This window comes from Eptesicus fuscus, chromosome 16 (assembly GCF_027574615.1).
Source record: "Eptesicus fuscus isolate TK198812 chromosome 16, DD_ASM_mEF_20220401, whole genome shotgun sequence".
Lineage (NCBI taxonomy): Eukaryota > Metazoa > Chordata > Mammalia > Chiroptera > Vespertilionidae > Eptesicus > Eptesicus fuscus.
In genome coordinates this window covers 12,636,727-12,658,524 of record NC_072488.1, presented here as the reverse complement: position 1 = coordinate 12,658,524, position 21,798 = coordinate 12,636,727, and the positions used below count along the sequence as shown (strand labels likewise).

At 42.3% G+C, this 21,798-nt stretch overlaps 1 protein-coding gene across 2 annotated transcripts in view; it reads right to left on the bottom strand.

Annotated features, from left to right (window-relative positions):
* BABAM2 (BRISC and BRCA1 A complex member 2) overlaps nt 1-21,798 on the bottom strand; it is a 356,468-nt gene that overhangs the window by 60,260 nt on the left and 274,410 nt on the right. For both annotated transcript variants that reach the window (XM_054727885.1, XM_008162284.3), the window contains exons 9-10: nt 19,517-19,587; nt 16,955-17,037 (exon numbers count right to left, since the gene is read on the bottom strand). In XM_054727885.1, the coding sequence (XP_054583860.1) occupies nt 16,955-17,037; nt 19,517-19,587 (154 nt within the window). The remainder of the gene's footprint in view (nt 1-16,954; nt 17,038-19,516; nt 19,588-21,798) is intronic.

Here is a 21,798-nt window from a genome sequence, read left to right as displayed (position 1 = left end):
CTGTTCGTTACAAGTCTCAGCTTTTGTTTGCGGAAATGCTAGATGTGGTTGTAACTTTCTAGGTATGACATACCATTAAATGGACCGTATTTCGTAAATTTAGATGTGTAAAACTTGCCTTTCATTGGGAAGGATCACAATATAACTCTGCAGGGAACAATCTCTACAGTAGAGTATGCAGAGGACCGGGTCACTGCTGAGGTGACTGAAGGGAATGCAGGAGGAACTCGGGAAAACCGCAGAGAACCAGACAGGATGGTGACCAGGGCACCAGGCTGATCAAAACAATGGGGCCAGCAACTCTGCGCAGAGGTGGACCCAGCCCCAAGTGGGTCACTGTCACACATCAGAAACACCAATCAATATGTCACCTCTTCAAGTGACGGGCCTGCTCCTTGTCACATTCATAACTAATATTTATTTTTACCATTACTAATGGTAGTGTTTCAGCTCATTATTGTAAAAATTACTGCAATATTTGGTACACATCAAAGAATACTTGTAACACACACTTCAGTCCTGTAACACAGTGAACGGGGCGAATCTACACTCCCTCTCAGAACAAAGACAGCGCCCCCCCCGCCCCCCCCCCCCCCGGGCCCCTCTTGCTATGTAATCTTCCTGCCTCTCTCCTCGGAGAGAAACACTTTCTCAAATACCGATCAATCATTCCTTCGTTTCTTTAAAAACATGGTTTTGATACCTATTCCCGCATCTCTAAATAACATATTGCCTTGTTCTGTTTTGTTTTTTGGGCCTTTTATATAAAAATTCTCCTGTGACTTGCTTTTTTCAGTCAACATTACGTTTTTCAAAATATTTTTAAATATATTTTTTATTGTTGATGGTATTACAGATATCTCCCATTTTCCCCCTTAAAATATTTTATCTTTACTGTTTGTAGATATAGTTTTGTAATTTTCACAACTGCATACTATTCCATGGGGCGAGTTTAACACTTTATCATTCCCTCAGCAGTAAGCGTTTGGTTTTTCTCTAGTTTTCACCACAACTAACAATACTACCATGACGATCTTGTTTACGTGCTCTTCAAACGTTTTTCCTCCTGGGAACAGTCAAACAGACTCCTCAGCTTCCCTGCAGGGAGATGCAGCCAAACGACTGCATCCTGGCCAATGGCTATGGGTGGGAGGAGTACATGCGCCATCCAGACCGGGCCCTCCCAACCTCTGACCAGCTGGCCTGGCAGCAGGTGCAGTGGAGGCTGCTGAGCCCACAGGGGATGTGGAGACAGAAGCCAGGTCCTAGAATGCCTCAGGGAGCAGAGCCTTCCTCCCACTGGTGGCCACCACTGAACTGATACAGCAAATACCACTGTGTTTGCTACAGAGACTGGGGTTGCTTGTCACAGCAATGTGTCCATGTCAGCATCCTGGCTGTTGACATTGCACTATACAGTGTAACCACTGGAGGAAACTGGGTAAAGAAGACATAGGATCTCTCTGCTTATACTTACATGTGAATATACAATTATCTCAAAAGGCTTTTTAAAAACCATGCAAGACTGTATGGTAAATACGGAGAAGTATGAACAAAACTATGGAAGGCAGTCTCCCCGCGTTTTTGGAAAACTAAAGTTAAGTGGCATTCGGTACAGAGGACAGACCTTAGACCCAGATGAGTAACCCAACGCAAAACCCTTTACCCTGATTTCCTCACCTGAGAAGTAAGGACAATGCCTGCCTTTCTAACCTCAGGGGAGCTTTGGAGATTCAAATGAAATGAGGTGATAAGTGGGAAAGTACTCTGAACCACTGGAAAGCCTTATACTGGATACTGAAGAGACATTTCTAATGACAACCTGGAATGACAGAGCATAATATAAGTCCCACCTGCATTTATAAGAGTTGGGAAGCTGCAGGTCTGAGCCCTTGGTTAACTCAGTAACCAAGATTAGAAGAGGTTAGGAATTGCACATCCATAGTAACAAGACGTCAAAAATACTTGCTCCAGGTATTGATAGGGTGTATACTATGCTACTTTTCTTGTAAGAAATGAGAAAATGAAGAATATGTACTTGTATTAGTTTAATACACATAAAGAAACTGTTGGCTGAATTTAAAAAGCTAATCAAAGTGACAAGAAGAGGAACAGGGTGGCTGAGCATGAGACTTTTCACAGTGTGTATTTTTTAAGCTAGATGAATACACTGCCTATTCAAACAATAAAATAAAATAAAATAAAATAAAATAAAATAAAAAAATAAAACATTAAAGGAACATTTCTTAGGGAGGGTTCCTGTGTGTGTGTGTTGGGGGGAAGAACAGTTACTCTTTGTTTTTCTCAAAGCCTGAGATTCCAGGAGTGTACAGTTAGCTGAGTGTTATCACTGAGGTGTAGGGGTGTGTGTGTGTGTGTGTGTGTGTGTGTGTGTGTGTGTGTGAAAGAACAAACCTGCACATGCTAGAGAATTCTGGTCAAGCCCTATCCCCTCTCTGTTCCCTCCAAATTGAAATACTCAAGACTCATGGAAGGAGGATGGGGGATTGCTGTAGCAGCTATCCCTGCTTTTCCATTTTCTGCCCCTTAGTTTACTTTAAGAATATCAATGGATTCAATTGTATCATTACCTTAAACTGAGGCTGACCTAACTCACCTGACAGGACAAAATGAGATCGGAAATAGAAACTGAGGTCTTTACTCCCACTTCTGTGCTATAACCTCTAGTCTGTACCTGTCTGTGTCATACATGGAATAAAAAATGAGTGCTCGCAGGGTCCCAAAGTTAAATCTGGGTTGCTTCAAAGGACTTTCTAGTTGTTAAAAGAATCTAACTTGCAAGGCTGAAATCGAGAAGCAGTTCTGACCGTGGTTTTCTGCAGCTTCAGGATCTCTGGAACAGTGAACACAATGCATGATGCTGGCGTAAACTGTCTTTGAACATCAGAGTGAGTCTCTTTCTGTTTACCCTCTGTGGAGTCCACTGAGCCTGCAATCCCGGCCGTTCACCCCCCAGAAGAATGGGTCTTTTAAAGTAGTCTGTCTGTCCTCTTGGTTTGAGGCCAACTGCACATGTTTTCATCTTCTTATAAACACAGTGTTCAAGCCCTGCCCCATTCAGATGGTTCTACCTTCTTGTTGACTGACTGTGGTGGAACAGTTTGGACTAGGGTTTGGGCCCACTCCATTCTTCCAACATAAAACAAAAGCTGTGCCATTTGGAGATGCTTTCTTGAGACCACATTTCATTTCTGAGGCCTCAATCAAACAAGAGCTTAAGGATAAACTCTAAATTATTTTAATTTGTCTGACACAGGAGACAGTTTACAATACATATGAGGTTTCCAAGCTACAGCCAAATGAAAAATAAGAAATATTAGCATAGCCAAAGAGATTTAAAAGAAGACAGCGTTGGCAAAAGCCTCAGGGAATCTGAGTATAATATAGCGTGAGTTCCTCTGGAAAAGGAACATGTCCCATTCAGCCCTGTGTCTTTAGCGTTAAGTGTAATGCCTGGCACAAAGAATGTGCTTAAATGTTCATGGAGTTAAATTAACATGTGACCTGGGAGTACATAAAAGGTAAACCCCATTTCTACAAATCTTTAGGCCTATGAAGCTAAATAAGACTCTATGCCTAACCAGAAAGACTAACTGGGAAAATGCATGAAACTAAACTTGAATCTTTATTGGGAAACAGATTGAGTAGAGACAATGGTTTCGCTCCGAGATTGCTGGGTGGCTGGCATTTAAAATGTGAATGTAATCACTAGTCTCCTCACCTCAATCACACTGATAGAGTCCCTTCTGCAATTATCTTCCGTAGGCTCACCTGCATGCAAAGTTTGCTGATCAATGGCAGGTACTATGGTTTCCTTGGAGACAAGGAACCCTTAATCCACCTTTTAAACACTGAGGAGTTCAAAAGACTCACACAGTACAAAGAAACAGATTCATAGTTGGGGCATCAGAAGTAACTCTGGGGAAGCCTGTAGGACCTCATTTGCAGAAAGGTAACCCATCATACAGACGGGTTGGGACTCTCTTGACCATGTACATATCTAGGGTCCTTCAATTATTATAGAACAGGCAATATTGTGTTGTACTGTGCTCCCGTGCCTCTTTCTAATTATGGCATGTACTCAGAAAAGTAGTATAATTTCATGGCACACTGGGAAAATGTGTGAAGCTAGCAGAAGTCGCTGACCATGCAGTCCAGCTCCCCCAAGGACTGAAGTCAGCAGTATCCTATCGGTAGCCTATCCCTAACCCTGTGGTGTGCCCAGCACATGGATTGGGAAGCTTTAGTGAACTGTTGAGAGAAAGAGTTCTGGAATCTAAAGGTCTTAGTTCAAATGCTGTTTTCTTCAACTACTAGCTATGGGAGTTCCGGACAGTTACTGCATTGCTAAGTGTTCTAGTTTCCACTAAGGTAAAGCGGGGTAAGTAGCCAGCTTATAGGACTATTGAGAGAATTACATGGAATTATGAATGTAAAGTACTTAGCACAGTACTTGCATATAGTTAGCACTCAATAAATGACATTATTTATATAAAACAATGGCATCACTAGAGGTCACTTCTTATCCCCTCCAATTCAACCTCTGATTGAAAGTGGATTAGAGCCCTGGCCAGTGTGGCTCAGCTGGTGGAGCGTTGTCCCATACACCAAAAGGTGGCAGGCTCAATCCCTAGTCAGGGCGTGTGTGGGAGATAAGCAATCAATGTTCCTCTTTCTCCTTTCCTCTCTCTAAAAAAATCAACAAAAATTTTTAAAAAATGGATTAGAGAAAAAATAGCAGGTTGACTGAGACTGAAGAAAGGTGACTAATAAAAGGACTGCCTACTAATGAATTATTTTTTAATTATTTCATTTTCAAAGTTGTGTTAAAATATACATAACATATAACCATTTTAAGTGTATAGTTCAGTGGCAGTAAGTACATTCGCCACTACCCACCTCTGGAACACTGTGTATTATCCCAAACTGGTGAAGCTGTCCCTGGAAACAACCCCTCCCTCCCACTCTTGGCCTCCCTGGTCCCTGGGAACCTCTAGTCTACTCTGTCTCTATGAATTTGACTACTCGAGGAACCTCAGATAAGTGCAGTCAGACAGTATTTGCCATTTTATGAGATGACTTGTGTTTTGACATTCCTGTCACCCTCAGCTTCTCCTGAAGCCAAGGGTTAAATTTAATCAAGGGTCATTCTCAGACCAGAGGTCACTCCCAATAGCCTCTTTCCATACACCCCAGAACAGGCCATCTCAAGAATTGGACCATTTCTTTGTGAGCAAGTATTTTTAACAAGGTTTCAAGTTCTAACCAGATCCTGTCCAGTGGGAAATATGACTGAATCCTGTTGTTAAGGCTTTAGTCAGGCCAAATAGTTCTGCATCATCCAAACTGGGACGACCAGGGGTTTCAAGGCTGGAATGAAGTCCAGGCTATTCTGGTCAGAGCCTCCACCACACATCTGTTCTGTGTGAAAGTTCACACATTCACTCTCCACCTGGATATCCAGCGGCTCATATAAGTCAACATATCCCAAACTGGGCTCAACATTTCTGCATCTGCTTCTCATAATGGAATCCCTGCTTCACATGAGGGCATCATCAGCTACCTAGATGCCCAAGAAAGAAACCTGTGAATCATCCCAAGTTCTTCTTAGTCTTTTACCTTATTGGGATCAATCAGTAAGTTCTGTGTGTTTCACTTCCAAAATATTTTGTGAAACATTTTCTTCCCCTCCATCCCTAATATGGCTGCTCTAGTTCAGGGCTAATCATCTCTTTAGGTTTCCTGGTTCCGGTCCAAATCATCTTCTATGTAATACCAAACAGTCACTTTTTGAAGAGCAAATACTGGTATATGCCACTTGTCTACTGAGCACTCTGCAGTGAGTCCTTGCTGTCCTCAGAATGAAGTCCATATTCATTAGCCCATATAATGCTGAGTTCTGGGCTCTGGCTGCCTCTTTAGCTCACCCTCTCACCACTCCTCAGGGCCCACCATGCATTTAAGAAATTCTAAACTTATAATTCCTGACGCGTATTCTATTTCTCCCCTAGTGCCTTTGTTTGTACTAGCCTCTCTACCTGATAAGCTCTTACGGCCCTCCCATCCTACTGAGTCCATTTTTAAACAATTTCACTCTGCATTTTCTAAACTCAATTATGTGGAAGGAAAAATGGGTGGCAATAACCATTATTTGGGTCCACATCTCTTCTACAAAAAGATTTTCATCATTCATGTGTCCTGACTTGCTTGGATTCTGATTTGAACAAACCAACTGTAAAAAAAAAAAAAATGTTTGCAATACATAGGTAAATTTGAACAAATACTGGTATTACATGATATTAAAGAATTAGATGTAATCATGTTATATTGGATACATCTTTTGTTAAATCCTTATCGGTCAGAGATACACACTGAAGTATTTACAGGTAAAATAAAATTCCACATTTGCTTCAAAATATCACAGATGATTTTTAAAAATTTAAATTAACAAAGAGGGAGGGATCAATGAAGCAAGGTAGATAAAACTGCAATAGGGGTGATGTGGGGGTTCATTATATTTTTCTCTCTACTTTTGTATTTGCTTGAAATTTTTATAATATAAAGTGTTTTATTTTGTTTTATAAAAAAGATTTATGGGCCATCAGGATAGATCCAGCCCGCAGAAATGTTTGGATTATACTGTTTGCTGTTGTTTTAAATCAAAACTACGTAAAGGGGCATGCCGTTTGCCGTAGTTCCTACCACTCCCTCTTGCCCTAGAACCTGGGGTACTCTCACATCCGCAGTGCCCAGTTGGCTGAGGTAGCGTTTGATTTTGTAGGTCTGCATGCACTTGTGCAATGAACCATTATGTCTAAATAGGTCCAGTCTGGTTTTTGATCATCAGTAGCTAGTTATTTCTTTAAGCCACTTAGTTTTGCTCTTCCTATGGCCACAGAGTAAACCCCACAAGAGCCAATATTTTTGTGCTATTAGAGCTGGACAGCTTGCCCCATTACTGAAAAGTGATGCCAGCCAGCTTCATGCTTGCTGCCTTCAGATCAGCAATGTCTTTGGAGATGTCCACTCTATTCCTGAGAGATGAGACAGTCTACACTTATCTCCGCTTGCTATGTGTCAGATGCAGTTGTGGGTATGTTTACAAAGAGTACATTAATATAGAATAAAATAAAATAATTTATTTTCTTTAAAAAAAATTGGAGGGATATTGACCCTCTACTTTTGTTCCTGGGGCTCCCAGGCTCTCTGAAGCTCCAAAGATTTTCCACGCTGATCACGCGCGATGGGGGGAGGAGGGGATACCGCCCACTGTGATGTGAGGAGTGAAGTAATGCAGGGAAGCACAGGGCTCTGGACTCAGTTCCTCACTGAAATCCGAGCTCTGTCACAGTGACTATATGCACTCTTTCTAAGCCACAGTTTTGTCATTTGTTAGTGGGGCACTACTAGGAATTACCCTAAGAAGAATGTTTTGAGGATTAAATAACACAAATACACGCAAAATACTGAGAGCAGTGTCTGGAGCATGGTGTACACCAATACCTGTTAGCTGTTACTACTATAACTGTTATCTTCAACAACAGCAGAAGTTTTGCACCAAAATAATGCCTATGTTTCACCAATGTAAAAAATACTTCAAAGTTAACTTTAAGAAAAGGTTAGACTGAATAGAGCAATACTATACAAGCCAGTTCCTTTCACTGAGTTAGATGCCTTCTCGGGTTACAATTTATTAGTTTCCATGCAGCTGCATAAACTTTTAAGTTAAAATCACGGAGTTTTCATGACCTTTCTTTGATCAGATAAACTCATTTTAGCAATTACTTTACTCCATTAATTATAGCTGAAAAGAATCATATAACGAACATAAAAGGTACAGGGGGAAATCATCAGATGGTAAAGTGCATCTGACTTACAGCCTCCTCCCTCACAAGAAGTCCTTGTAAGGTCATTACAAAGGTGTCACATAAATCCAAGGCATTAGAATGAAGAGAATATTCCCAGTGAAGATGAATGAAATAAATTCTCAAATCAGTGTCAGAAGTTACAAAAAAAAAAAAAAAAAGGTTTTCTGGAAATAAGCTCTAAAGAGAAAACCCAAGTTTCAATCTGAGTCAAATGGTGACAGGGCTGCCGAGAGACCAGGTCTGAGCTGTGAACTGTGGAAGGGTGTGTTGTTTGTGTGTTTGCTGAAAAGATGAACATCGCTATGCGAGCAGAGCTAACAGCCCCTTCCAAGGAAGTCCAGGATAAACATTAACCAAAATGCTTACAGCATCTAAAGGACCCAATAGGTCTCATAATCAAAGCAAAAGGCATTTAGAAAGTAAATTTTCTCTTATCTTTTCCCGTATCCTTTTATCATTTGGAACAATATAGAGAAGTGGTTGGTTTCACTTTTTGTTCATTAACAGTTTTAGTTCCAACAGCTCTGATAGCTATTATTATTAACTAGTGACCCAGTGCATGAAATTCATGTACATTAAAAGGGAATTAATTAGAGGAAATATTTTAATACTGCTATTTGCCCTTTCTCTATAATAAAATTGTCAGAGATGAAAGAAAATTAGTAAAATGTATATGAAAATCTTCCTCCTGTCAGAGTCTTGGGTGCACCACTGGACCCAGAGTCAAGTCCCTGTCCACCCGCACGCACCTCAAAATCACGCAAGACCCAGACCCGGCCGGCCCCACCCCCATTGGGCAAGATCCAGACCCAGCCAGCCCCACCCCTGTCAAGCTCCACTGAGCAGGGGGCACAACCTAAGGTCCCCTGGCTCAGTGCCGGGCAGGGGGTGCAGCCTCAGGTCCCCTGGCCCAGCGTCAGGCGGGGGGCGCAGCCTCAGGTCCCCCGTTAAGCTCTGCTGCACAGGGGTTGTGGCCTGAGGTCCCCCGTCAAGCTCTGCTGGGTGGGGGATGCAGCCTGAGGTCCCCCAGCCCGGCGCTGGGATGTGGGGGTGTGGCCTCAGGTCCCCTGGTCTGGCACCACGGTGGGGGGCACAGCTTGAGGTCCCCTGTCAAGCCCAGCTGGGCAGAGGTGCAGCCGGAGGTCCCCAGTCAAGCCCCGCTGGGCGGGGGCCACAGCCTAAGGTCCCCCACCCCAGCCTGGCGCCATGCAACCTCAGGTCCCTGCTGATTGCTCATTATTGGAACCCCCCTTCTGCTGTGGGCACAGAAATCTTGTGTTATGGGAACCCCGCCTCTGCTGTGGGCATAGCCATCTTGTGATGGTGTGAGGGTCAATTTGCATACTACCTCTTTATTATATAGGATAGGAATAATAAAATTAAACCACAAATCTTTATATTTGCCTAATCTGAAGTAAACACATTAATTCTAAGATAATGTTACACTTCTTATAGATTTGATTTGAAATGAATTCTAAGACTTAACATTATAGTCTCAAATTTTAATCAGCTTACCAACTCTGACTTGTGCTTCAAATCTATTTCTAGAAAAATATGATATGTACCCCCAAAGAATGCAAGACTTGAGAAAACCTGCAGTGTTGGTTCATCTGAATTATCTAGCAGCCATCTTGTCTGTGGCTGCTTATTATCTCACAGGCCATTGTTTCTGTGGCAACGAGATTAAGTCCACACCACTTGCTCAGGAACTGAGTGGCTACTCCTATAACAGCTTTGCCTCTGAGGGTGAAATGACAGTGCCTCATCAGTGCAAATCATTTCCATGGTTATACCAGCAATCTTATAGCTAACAAAATCAGAGCATGGAAGGGGCATTCATCATAATACACAGAAGCCTCTGATTTTTACTTAAAATTTCAAAAGCTGCCCTAATTTCTAACTTATTGGCCTTGATTACAGGCTTATGAAGAAAGAATCACTTAAATGACTAACAGATTAGTCTGCAGTTGTCAATTTCCTCTAGCTTAGGGAAACCGAGCTTTCTTGAAAAATAAAATAACTGTTTTCTGGACTTAATCTAAGCATAAAACGAATGAACAAATGAATAAAGGAATGAATGAATGAACTGAATGAAAAGATAAAGACAATACCAAAAGAGAAATATAAATAAATGTAAATTTAAAATACAGAAAAAAAATCAGAGTAAAAAACTCATCATCCACTAAACCAAATAAACCCCTCCCCTCTGCATCCACTGTAACAATTATGAAATACGGGAACAGAGCAACCAACATCCTGAGCATTAATATGCCCATTCCAAAGACACGCTGGACATAACAGACAGAGAAAATACAAAGAGCTGGGACAGACTGGGAAGTGTAGTTCTTTAGCTCATAGTCCTCTTATTCTTTTAATTTATTTTGAAAGTATAATATTGTTTATAGCAATAGTAGCAAAAGCTATATTGTTGTGTTTACATTATAACATGCAGGTGTAATAAGTGACAATAATAGCACAAAGGAGGTGGATGAAAAGGAGCAAAGTTGTTATATTTTATCAGAATTAAGTCACTAGTAATCTGAAGTAGACTGTGTTAAATTAAACATGCATACTGCAATCTCTAAACAAGCCATTAAGAAAATAACTCAAAAAATTAGCTAAAAATATCAACAGAGGAATTAAAGTGGCATATTAAAATAATCTGTCTGACATAAAGTAAGGTAATGGAAGAGGAACAAAAATGGAATGGGAAAAACAGGAAACAACTATCAAAATGGCAAGCCCAAATCCAATCATATCAATAATTAAACTCTCTAATAATAAACAGGAGAGATTGTTAAAATGTCGACAAAAGCAAAATCCAACCATGTGCTGTCTACAAGAGACACACTTTAAAGAAAGAAAGGGGGAAAAAAAGCAGCAGATGGAAAAAGATATACCGAGAAAACGTAAGAGAACTGGGATGGGTATATCAACACCAGATGCAATAGACTTTAAGAGAAGTAATATCACTAGCTCCATTCCTCTACCAAAGGCCCTCCCAGCTCCTGCCAGGAAACCCTTTTCTGCAGCTACAGTTACAGCTCTTTCCACCTTCTGGTAACCATGCTCTCCTCTTGCCCATGCAGGCCTAGAGAAGGTAATGACTCCCTGTCCACACCTTTGAACACAGTCCTGCCACAGAATTCTCCTTAGTTACTGTGTGATGTGTCATCTGTTTCCTGATGGGACCTTAACCTAGACAAAGTCCACACTCCTTGCCTTGGTTTGAAAGAGACTAGTAGTTGCTTATTAAGCATCCATTCTATTTCACTCAAAGAACTTTGATTTTTAGTTGGGCATTTGCTGCCCAAGCTAAAGAACTACACTTCCCAGTCTGCCTAGCTCATATGCTGAGGCCACATGAACTACTAGGTGCATCAGTTAATAATGCGGATTTTTTTTTCAATATATGGAGTTATACATATGCTGATATATATGCGATTTGATATGTATGCTATTTTGTTGTATTGACAAGCAAGCTTCAAAACTTCATATGTCAAATTTGCTGAAGGTGTTAACATCAGATATTTTTACGCTTAAAAATGTCAAATTTCGTGCCAAAAAAGAGCATTTGCGGGAAGTTTTAATTCATTACTTTATTTTGAAGAAAAAGTTATCGTATACTTCAGGAAGCTTATGGTAAACATGCTCCATCTCAAGATACTTGTGAATGCTGGTTTAAACGCTTTAAAAGTGATAATTTCTATGTGAAAGACAAAGAACATCCAGGTCAACCGAAAAAGTTTGAAGACCAACAATTACAAGCATTATTGGATGAAGATGCATGTCAAACTCAAAAACAACTTGCAGAAAGATTAAATGTTGCTCAGCAAACAATTTTCTATCATTTACAAGCAATGGGAAAGATTTTAAAGGAAGGAAAATGGGTGCCACATCAACTGAACGAAAGACAAATGGAAAACGGAAAAGTCATCAGTAAAATGTTGCTTCAATGGCACGAAAGAAAGTCTTTTTTCCATCGAATTGTGACTGATGATGAAAAGTGGATTTAGTTTGAGAATCCCAAATGCACAAAATCATGGGTTGATCCAAGTCAACCATCAACATTGACTGCAAGGCCAAATCGCTTCAGGAAGAAGACAATGCTTTGAGTTTGGTGGGATCAGGAAGGTGTGGTGTATTATGAGCTTCTAAAACTAGGTGAAACCATTAATACTGATTGCTACCGACAACAAATAATCAATTTGAACCATGCTTTGATTGTGAAATGACCAGAATGGGCCAGAAGACACGGCAAAGTAATTTTGCTTCATGATAACGCACTATCACACACTTCAAAACCAGTTAAAGACAGGTTAAAAGATCTTGCCTGGGAAGTATTAACCCATTGCTATATTCACCAGACCCTTGCTCCTTCAGATTACCACTTGTTCCAATCGATGGCACACCCACTTTCTGAGCAGCACTTCAAAACATACGAAGTGGAAAATTGGGTCTCTGAATGGTTTGCCTCAAATCAAGAAAAGTTCTATTGGGACGGTATCCACAAATTACCTGAAAGATGGGGAAATGTGTAGCTAGCGATGGACATTACTTTGAATGAAGCACTTTTGATGTTTCTCTTGAAATTATCGTGTTTTCTTTTATTACAAAATCCACCGTTATTAATCGGTACACCTAGTAAGTTCTGGAGCGATGAGATGTACTTGGAAGTGGTGCATGAGACTTCTTCAAAGTCTTAGTAAATGAAGTTTGTACCCTTCTTCCATCTTTTTTCTATTCTGTTACTCAATGTGTGAATGGGATGGCTGGAGCTCCAACAGCTTTCTTGGACTGTACGCAAGAGAGCCACACCCAAAGGATGGTGGAGTAAAAAGCAGGAAGGAACCTGGGTCCTATGTGACCTTTGGACCTGTCATTCCAGCCCTAGACTGCCTACCTATAGAAGAGTGAGAAATAGACTTCTACTTGCTTTAAATCATCGTTTTTCAATGTTTTTTACTACTTAATCCTAACTGATAATACACATGGCCTGTGAGGTCCCAGCTGATCTTGCCCTGACTTCCTTTCTAACCTCACAATTCTCTCCTTGCTCACTGAACTCCAGCCACACTCACTCATGCAAACCTCTTTGCTGCCTTCAGCAGCTCTTCGCACAGCTGACTTATTTCCCTGGAACTCCTCCCTTGACTCTCTAAATGGCTGCTCATTAAGGTCTCAGCGGAAATGTCACCTCCTCTGAGTGGTCTTCCCTGACCACCCTAACAGTAATCCCTCCTCAGTCTCAGTCTTCAGAGCACTCTGCTGTGTCCCATCAAGGTATTTGTTATTTGAAATCTATATATTTGTTAGTTTATTTCTTTTTTGTCTGTATCTCATTAGGCTTCATTAAGGAGGGTCTCTCTTCCTCCCTCTCATGAGTGTATATCATATAAAGTTATCTCCGCCATATATCACTTTGTGCCTTGCAGGCTCACAAATATTTGTTTAAAAAATACATACAAAGTTCTCGCTGGCGCCAATCGCATGCGTGTGTTTTGATCTGTCATTGTTGATCATGAATTTGGTTAACACTTCTAAATATCGTGAATAGTGATATTAAAATATTTATTTTAATTAATTTCCTTTCAATGTGCACGAATCCATGCACCAGGACACTAGTTTTCTTATATTCCCAGGGTCCCCAGCACAATACTGAGCACACAGTACGTTCTCAGTAGACTCAGACCTCTGCTAAGTTAATCAGGGTAGGGACAGAGAAGAGAAAAAAGTGAAATGGAATAGCCAAAATGGTCAGATAGGTATTTTACCAGGGAAATATGGCCCATGGTCCAGGTTGGATGTCTCAAAGGGACATTTACCACAAACTTACAGGTAACTACAGAAGACAGCCTCTCACATCGTCACAGACTCTCTCCTGCCTAAGAAGTCACAGATCTCAAAACCCCTCCTTTCTAAGAGCACCATTGCCTTAGGCAGCTGCCCCTTGTATATGGTGCAACTGCCGATGTTACCCAGTGGTTGCCTTTGTTCTGTTTCTGTGCCTTGCTGCCTGGTTCTTGTCACCCAGCATTCTGAAAAGCTGCTGGCTTACAGAAACATCTACCTCTAGAGGAGAAACAGCTCAGCAAATTCAGAATTACTACATAACCGGTACCAATAGGTATTACACAATGGCCAGGAACCGTCCTGAAAACAGTCTCTGGATGGAGCAAGTCCCTGATCCCACTGTGGCTCCAAGTCCTGTGATCCACTGATAATGGATGGAGGAAGGAATAATAAATAAATGGATAAAAAGGCTCCATGGTCATAATCACAGCCACAGACCACCCTCCCCACCCCCCGGAATCATAGGATGCCAGGTTATTGCAGAATCTCCCGAGAGACCCGAATATGCATCCTGTTTCCCTGAGGGCATGGCTGCTTCCACACACTCCGGGGTCTGAGCCGCCTCTCTCCGGGGAGCAGAGCCTCTTTGCTCAGCATCCACATGCTCCGAATTATTGCCAGCACCTGCCCTCTTGACAGCACTCTTCCCGGGCCTGGGTGGAACGGGGTAAAGGAGGAGCAGGGATGTTACCTGGGGTCCTGCCAGGTCTCCAACCTCATGCAGTAGTGGAGCCAGCCACTTCCTTCTTCCTTTCCACATCCCTGAGCTCTCAGAATAATTCCCTGCACTGTTCTATCATTACTTCTCTACCACCCCATATTCACATCCCCATCATCTTGGAAAAAAACGGGAACTAGTGTTCCCTGGGGTGTTGTAACCAAACAAGCAGATGCTTCCAAAGGAAGGTAAGTGTCAGATGCTTAACTGCATGACTGAATTAAACACACTATCCAACCAAGCTTCGCTCGGATGTAGCAAGTCCTGGTGGAAGAAAGAAGCAAAAAGGAGGAAACAAGTTATTTAAAGACAGGCTGCGAGTTAATGATGGAGCAGGAAGCAGCATCCAAGTCCCCTGATTCAGAGATGAGGTCTCATCTGCCAGAAGAGCCCAACATAGGCAGTGACGCCGAGGCAAGAAGTGAGCACTGGGGAGGGAGGGATCGCAGCCTCAGGAAGCACGTGGTGAAGCCAACTAAACGAATCCAAGGTCCCTGTCACTGCTTTCATGAGCGCCTGGGGGTTCTATGTTTCTGAATAAGATAATCAATACTTAGTGAAAATATGAACTTGGGACTTGGTTTTGCATAGACGTCTGACTTGGAGAAGCTAACGCAGGGAGGTGGAGGGGAACTGGAAGAAGTCCTGGACAGATGGCACTGTGGGGAGATGCTCTGGGGAAGAGGGCTTCTGAAGGGAAGGAGTTGTGACCCTGAGGCACAGAGAGAAAGCTGGCAGGAGCTGAGCGATGCATGTTCTTTCCTCCCTGAACACCGCTCCTTCTGGCCGCACATAAAAAACAGGTTAGAGCAAGCAATGCCAAGGATATATTTTCCCTAATATCTGATATAATCTGACATCCAGTTCTTTGAAAGTAGAACCATAGGTAGGAACCAGAGTAAGTTTCAGGGAAGAGTTGAGATTTCATGCCACTGTGGGATACAGAAACTGGCTGAAGCATCCATCTCATTTAATGTTTGCGGCTGTCCTTTCCTGTGTCCCTCTCCCACAGCCACTCTGCAAGGACTTGGACTATGGCCACCACTGTTGGAGGCAGGGTACAGACCCCTCTTGCTGAACTGGACCAGGGGAATCACACCAGACTAGTCACCCAGACAACCATCCAGAGTCATGAGAGACTAACCGAGGATGCAAACAGGATCTGGGGCTGGGTTAACAGGCTAGAAACAGAATCACTGGGATCAGATGGCGGGGCGAGTGGATATGGCGACTAGGAAGTGAGATCTCACCAAGGAATCATGGCTCAGAATGCAAACCAAGCAGGGACACAGAGTCAGAATCAAATGTGGGGCTGGAAGTGCCCGTACGACCACAGAAGACGGTGAGCAAAGAGGCGACTGCAGGAGGCCTGGACTGCCAGGCTACCTCTGCCACCAGGCCCTGCGTGGTAGGTGAAGCTTTATATGCCGACGTCTCCACGGGACTGAACAACTAGATCCCCAGTGTTCATATGAGAAAACGAAAGTAGAGGGAGGCTCGTCCTAGTGCTTTGAAAGTCATGTAATAAGTTGGAGGTACACCCAAGATTAAAGTCTTCACCTCTCTAACTCTGCTTATCTGTGCACATTATGAACACAAAGTGATAATGCTTCCATTTTCCAGGTGCATGGGAAAGGTGGTCCCAGTGCGTGGCTAGCTATAGGCAGGAGCTCAATGCAGAGCGCTACGCAACTAGGTGGTTACCCCCGGAAACACTCAAAGGTAGGGAGAACCCCCTCCTGACAATCACTGCCAACTCTCAGTCATCGTACAGGCTTTCCTCCCTCCGCCCTACAGACATTTCAGTGCTTCCTCCCTTACTATATGTCGGTGTGAAATCAGGTGAGACAAACTCGTTTAAGAACCATTTCAGCCTAAGCAAATCACAGCCAGAAGGTCAATCTGCTGGGGAAGGAAAATCTCCCCAACCCACTATCTTTATACTATCCAAGGGCCTGGTTACATAGGCCAAAGCTTTTTGCTTCCTGAGAGCTTATTAAGGTCTAGGGCAGTTTTAGCTACTGAGTGAAGTCAACCCAACCCACTGCTATTCTGTAACTTGACTTGAAAGAGCTGGAACTTTTTTGCCTTGAGCTGAAAGACTGGGCGGTTTGCACACCAAATTAATAAAGAATAAAGGTCTTGATTACTTGCAACTTGAACCTGGCACCATGGGTCACTGGTTCTTATAAAACAAAGAAATAAACAAACGAGACTCCAAATTATCCATCAAGAGAAAGCTCGACCAACACTTATTGACTGGCTGATTAATGTAATACAACAAACATTTAAATACACCTACTCTGTGGAATAAAACTGAAAAGCAAGTTTGGGAATACATTAAAACATTGTTTTACCTTTAAGATATAAATATACTAAAGTAAAAGAAACCAAGTCAGGACACTACCAGTAAAGGTTCTCATACTCATTATTGCATGTGGTTTAGCACATTTTCAAATGCATGCTGACATGCTAATAGCAAAAGTATACTCACTGTGTACAAGAAAACAGAAATCTTTCCACATCAGCAGCAGGGTGAGTTTTGTAAAGCCTTCTGCATCATATTCCACGACACCTCTAAGTAATAAAAACACACACACACACAAACAAAAACTCTTATAAAAATAAGGTATAAAAGAAAATAGAACCAAGTAAAGAACATATTCATGAAGTCAGGTTACTGAATCTGGGATGCATTTAGGGTGAGTGAGTGCTACCACGGAAGGATGTAGATTTGGAATGACAGCAGCTGGTTTAAGTGACAGCTTTGCCATTGACTATTATGATTGCAGGCAAATCACTTAACATTTGGACCCTCCGTTTCCTCATCTGTAAAACAAACATAAGACACTCCCACTTAGGCACTGAGCAGCAGTGAGCAATGGCAGTGCTACTCGGAATCCTTCACTTGTGCCCCTGCCATCCCCACCGGGCGCAGGACAAAGCGGCAATGCTTGCTGGATGGACACTGGGCTCAGGTGGGAGAGCAGCTCCTGACCGCGGAGGGCCTGGCAGGGTTCGGTGGGCTCACCTTGCCATTTCCTCCAGAGCTGAGAGCGTGGGGAATGTCACGCCATGACAGCACTACCCGCACACCCGGACAGGACCGATGTTCTCTCCCACACGCAGAAGGCCTCTGCTGTCCTCAGAGACGCCTTCTCTTGGCTGAGTCAGGCCAATCAGACCAGTAATGCTGATGGCCGCCCAGTCTAAGTACAAACATGAAGGAACAGCTGCACCCGCTGTAAAGCTAAAGGGACTCAGACACTGAAGGCTACGTGATGTGCTCCAAGGCCATGTGCATGTCATTTAGATTTTCTGACTTAATCAACAATCTTATTCACCAGTTTATACTTCTTCTCATGAAATTATAACTAACTCATTATGTTACAACACTGATACTTAAACTTTTAGGTCCTACATCCCATAAGCAAAAACCAACGGAGACACCTCTTCATCATGTAACATGGTGTGGCAAAAGTAGGCTTACAGTTGTTCGTATGGAAAATAATACAATGATTAATAAATAATAATACAAGAATAAATTCTGTGTTTCATGTACTGACAACTATAAACCTACCTTTTCACCACCCTATCTAGTCCAGTATTATCGTAGTATCTATATATAATTAAGTAGTTTCATACAAGTATTACTGCATTATATGCATAATAAAACATATGCAAAAATGTACATTTCAAAGAATGAGATTTAAAAACAAATGTAAATGCAATTTTCCTATTTTTCTTGTACGACAATGGAGTGAGGTGGGGCATGCACTCTGGGACACATGTACTTTAGAGGTCACTGTGCTGGCTTCTGCATTTTCAATGATATATACTAAAGATGATCTTACAAATTAATAATCATTTCTTAACTACTGTTTGTATCATAAGTACTTTCTCAAAATGCTCCTAAATAAAGCTGAAAAAATCTTAAGTATTAAAGACTCATGGGATGGCCAACCTTATTTCATTTACTCTTTCCTATTTCTACTTTCCATTTGTCCCAGTTTCTTCCTTTACTTGTTTAAAATTTTAATTTTGTGCTACTGTATTTTCATGTATTTATAAACCTTCTCTGGAATATGGTGGGCTGTACCCAGACTATGAAACCCTAGCGCTTCGTCTCCCCAAATGGGTAGAACGAGGCATCATCAGAGCAGCCTGCGAGGAAAGAGCAATCCTTCCCCCGAGCAGAAGCTTGGTGAGGCCTCTGCCACCACAAGTGGGGACATAGGGGACGGAACTGCACAGCACACTGCCCCTGGCCCCTGAAGGAAGGAAGGGGTGAACACAGGGGCAGCAGCGGGACATGCCCGTCCTGTCACTGCAGTTCCATGCTGCCCCTTTCCCCTCCAGTGCCTTCTTCCAACTCTAATCCCAAGCAGGAGTCATCTGTGCGGCACTGTCGGGAGCGGGGTCCTGTTGGGAGACCCAACCCTGAGAAGCCGGGTCCCACCTTGGTCTCTCTCCCTGTGTAACTTCTGCTGGGTTGCTAGACTTCTCAAAGCTGCAGGGTTTCATCAGGAAGACGTGTCACGCCCCCGGCCTGGTTCGCCCCCTGACGCCCATGAGCTGAGGGAGGTGACAGTGCTCTGCAAACTGGAAAGGGCCCATGAGCTGAGGGAGGTGACAGTGCTCTGCAAACTGGAAAGGGCCCATGAGCTGAGGGAGGTGACAGTGCTCTGCAAACTGGAAAGGGCTCCGTACGAGCGTGTAGGCTGCGCCCTTCCTGCTGCGTGCGGGCTGGCCCTGCTGCTGCGTCAGGGAAGACATTCCGTTTTGTTATCCGCTAAAGGAGCTAAAAAAATCTTCCTGGAGGCTTCAGTGGAAGCAACATACCAAAAAAGAATCAAATATATGAACAATTTCTTTTAATAGCCGTGTGCTGGTTAATTTAAACTGAAAAGGAAATCTCCATGAAAGTTCTGGAAACTATTTCTGGATTGATGTTGTGTCTTAGCTCTTAGACCAGTGATTTTGGACTGCAGCTCACATCAGGGCCATCAGAACGTGAGGGCATTGCTGACATACGGTGCGACAAAGAAGGACTCACGTGCCAAAGTGGCTGAGGAAAGCAGCAATATACTCTCTTCTCTTGTGGTATCCCTGGATCACATACTGCACCTGAAAAAGGAGCCCAAAGCTGAGACATTCTAATGCTTTATTCCGAAAAGTTTCAAAGAGTCAGAGAAGTAAAAATAATAGTGAAATGAATACCCATAGTCCTGCCACATATATTTAGCAACTGTGAAAATTTTGTCTTCTTGCTTCATCTAGCCATCTACCTACCTATCAATCTATCAATCAATGTTGCTGAAACATTTCAAAGAAAATTAGCGGTAGCGTGATAGTTCGCCATAAATACTTCAACATGCCTCTCTAAAAAATAAGACATTTTCCTGCATAACCACAGTATCATTATCATGCCTAACAAATTCAGCAATCATTCTTTGAATTCATGTGGAATCCTATCCATCTTCAAAAGTTCCCAGTTGTCCCCAAAACATTTTGTTAAAGCAGGGAATCAGGCAATTTAATCAAAGGCTTTTCATCTAGAATAATAGTACCTTCTAGGGGTGTGGTCATGTGTCATGTATGTGTGCCTGCACATGCATATATGACACTGACTTTTCAAAGCGATTGGGCAAGTTGTGTTGTAGAATGTTCTGCATTCTAGATTCTCTGATTCTTCCCTTTTCCCACTACCCTCTATATTTCCTATAAATTGAAAGTTAGAGCTAAAGATGTGATTAGATTCAGGTTAACTATTTTGGCAAGAAAAACTCACAATTAATACTGGGTTTGATCACTGGTTCAGGGGATGACAGCCAGATTATCACAGCGAGTAATCTATGGGTATACCTCTCGAAGCTTGTGAAGCTCTAGTTCCCCATAACTTTTCACTCATAGTTTCAGTATCTGTTGGAGATGCTTGTCTGAATCAATTCTTTCATTAGGGCCTGAAAAAATGGTGATTTTTTTAATTCTATCATTTCTTCTGCATTTATCAGCTGGAATTCTCAGTAAAGAGCTTCTTCTCACCAAATTAAATGATTTGGTTATCCTGAACTATACCTCCTATTGAAAAGGCAGGATAATGCTTAATTCTTTTTTTTTTAAATCCTAATATTCAGAATAAGGAGTGTTGCAATAGATTTTATTTTGCCTTTTTATTTTTCCTTGTTATCCCCAAATGACAGTTTCTATTAAAAAACTGTGATAAACCAAAGATCTTATACACTTACTAGTAGCCCTGTGTACGAATCTGTGTGCCAGTAGCTCTCTGCGGGGCCTGGCCGCTCCCACGCCTGCTGCCCAGAGGCTCTCCACAGCCCAGAGGCCCATTCGCGGCTGAGCGCGGAACGCTTGCCTCATCACCGTGGTGACAAAGCAAGCATTCCGCCAGGCCGCTTACGTTGCCTGCTCTCAGTGCCCAACCCCCCTCCCCCGGGACTGGGGGACTCTGGTGGGACTGAAAGGACTGGGTGCCGCCATCTTGTGGCTATGGCGCTGCCATCTTTGTGATGGAGTGATGGTTAATTTGCATATTATCCTTTTATTATATAGGATTTATTAGATAGGATATGCATAGCTCATGGACACAGGAAATTAGGGTAGTGAAGACCTGAGGGGAGGGAGAAGTGAGGGGAAATGTGAGATATCTGTAATACTATCAACAATAAAAAATATATAAAAAAGAAACCTGTGAACTCAGCAAGCTAGGCATCTATCTGAAAGTTAATTATTTACACATCAGCTTCTAACACAAAAATATGTTCCTTCTAATGTCCTTATAATGGTTGCAAGAAACAGTGGGAGAAAGGGATCCCCCAAATTGTTTATACTGGCTGTGGCCACAATGTGTTTCCATGGCTCACAAAAGCTTGAGATAAAGTGCTTGAAATAACCTTGACACAATTGGTACTGATAGCCATGCTGTACCCTTTAAAAGTAAAACAGTTCTATTTATATAATGGGGGTTTATGTCAATTTATAAAAACAGTGCTTACTTTGCAGGATCAGAAATGTTATTTTGGGAAAAGAAAAACAGATGATAAGTTTGCTTAAGTGGCTTTGTTTAGAAAAGGGATGAAAACAGTTCTGTACATTTGATTTTAAAAACAGAAAACCATTTTAACAGAAACCCACAACAAAACTGGCTATAAAGATAGATTCCAACGTAATTATGGAAATTCATTAGAAGAGATTGTTTCTAAAAGCAGCCATACTGTCCTCGTTAGTAGCATGCAGAAGAACATCAATTTTAAAAGACAAGTAAAATTAATGAAAGGGAACCAGATAAGAAAAACAAACTGATTCTTGTATTTCTGGGGA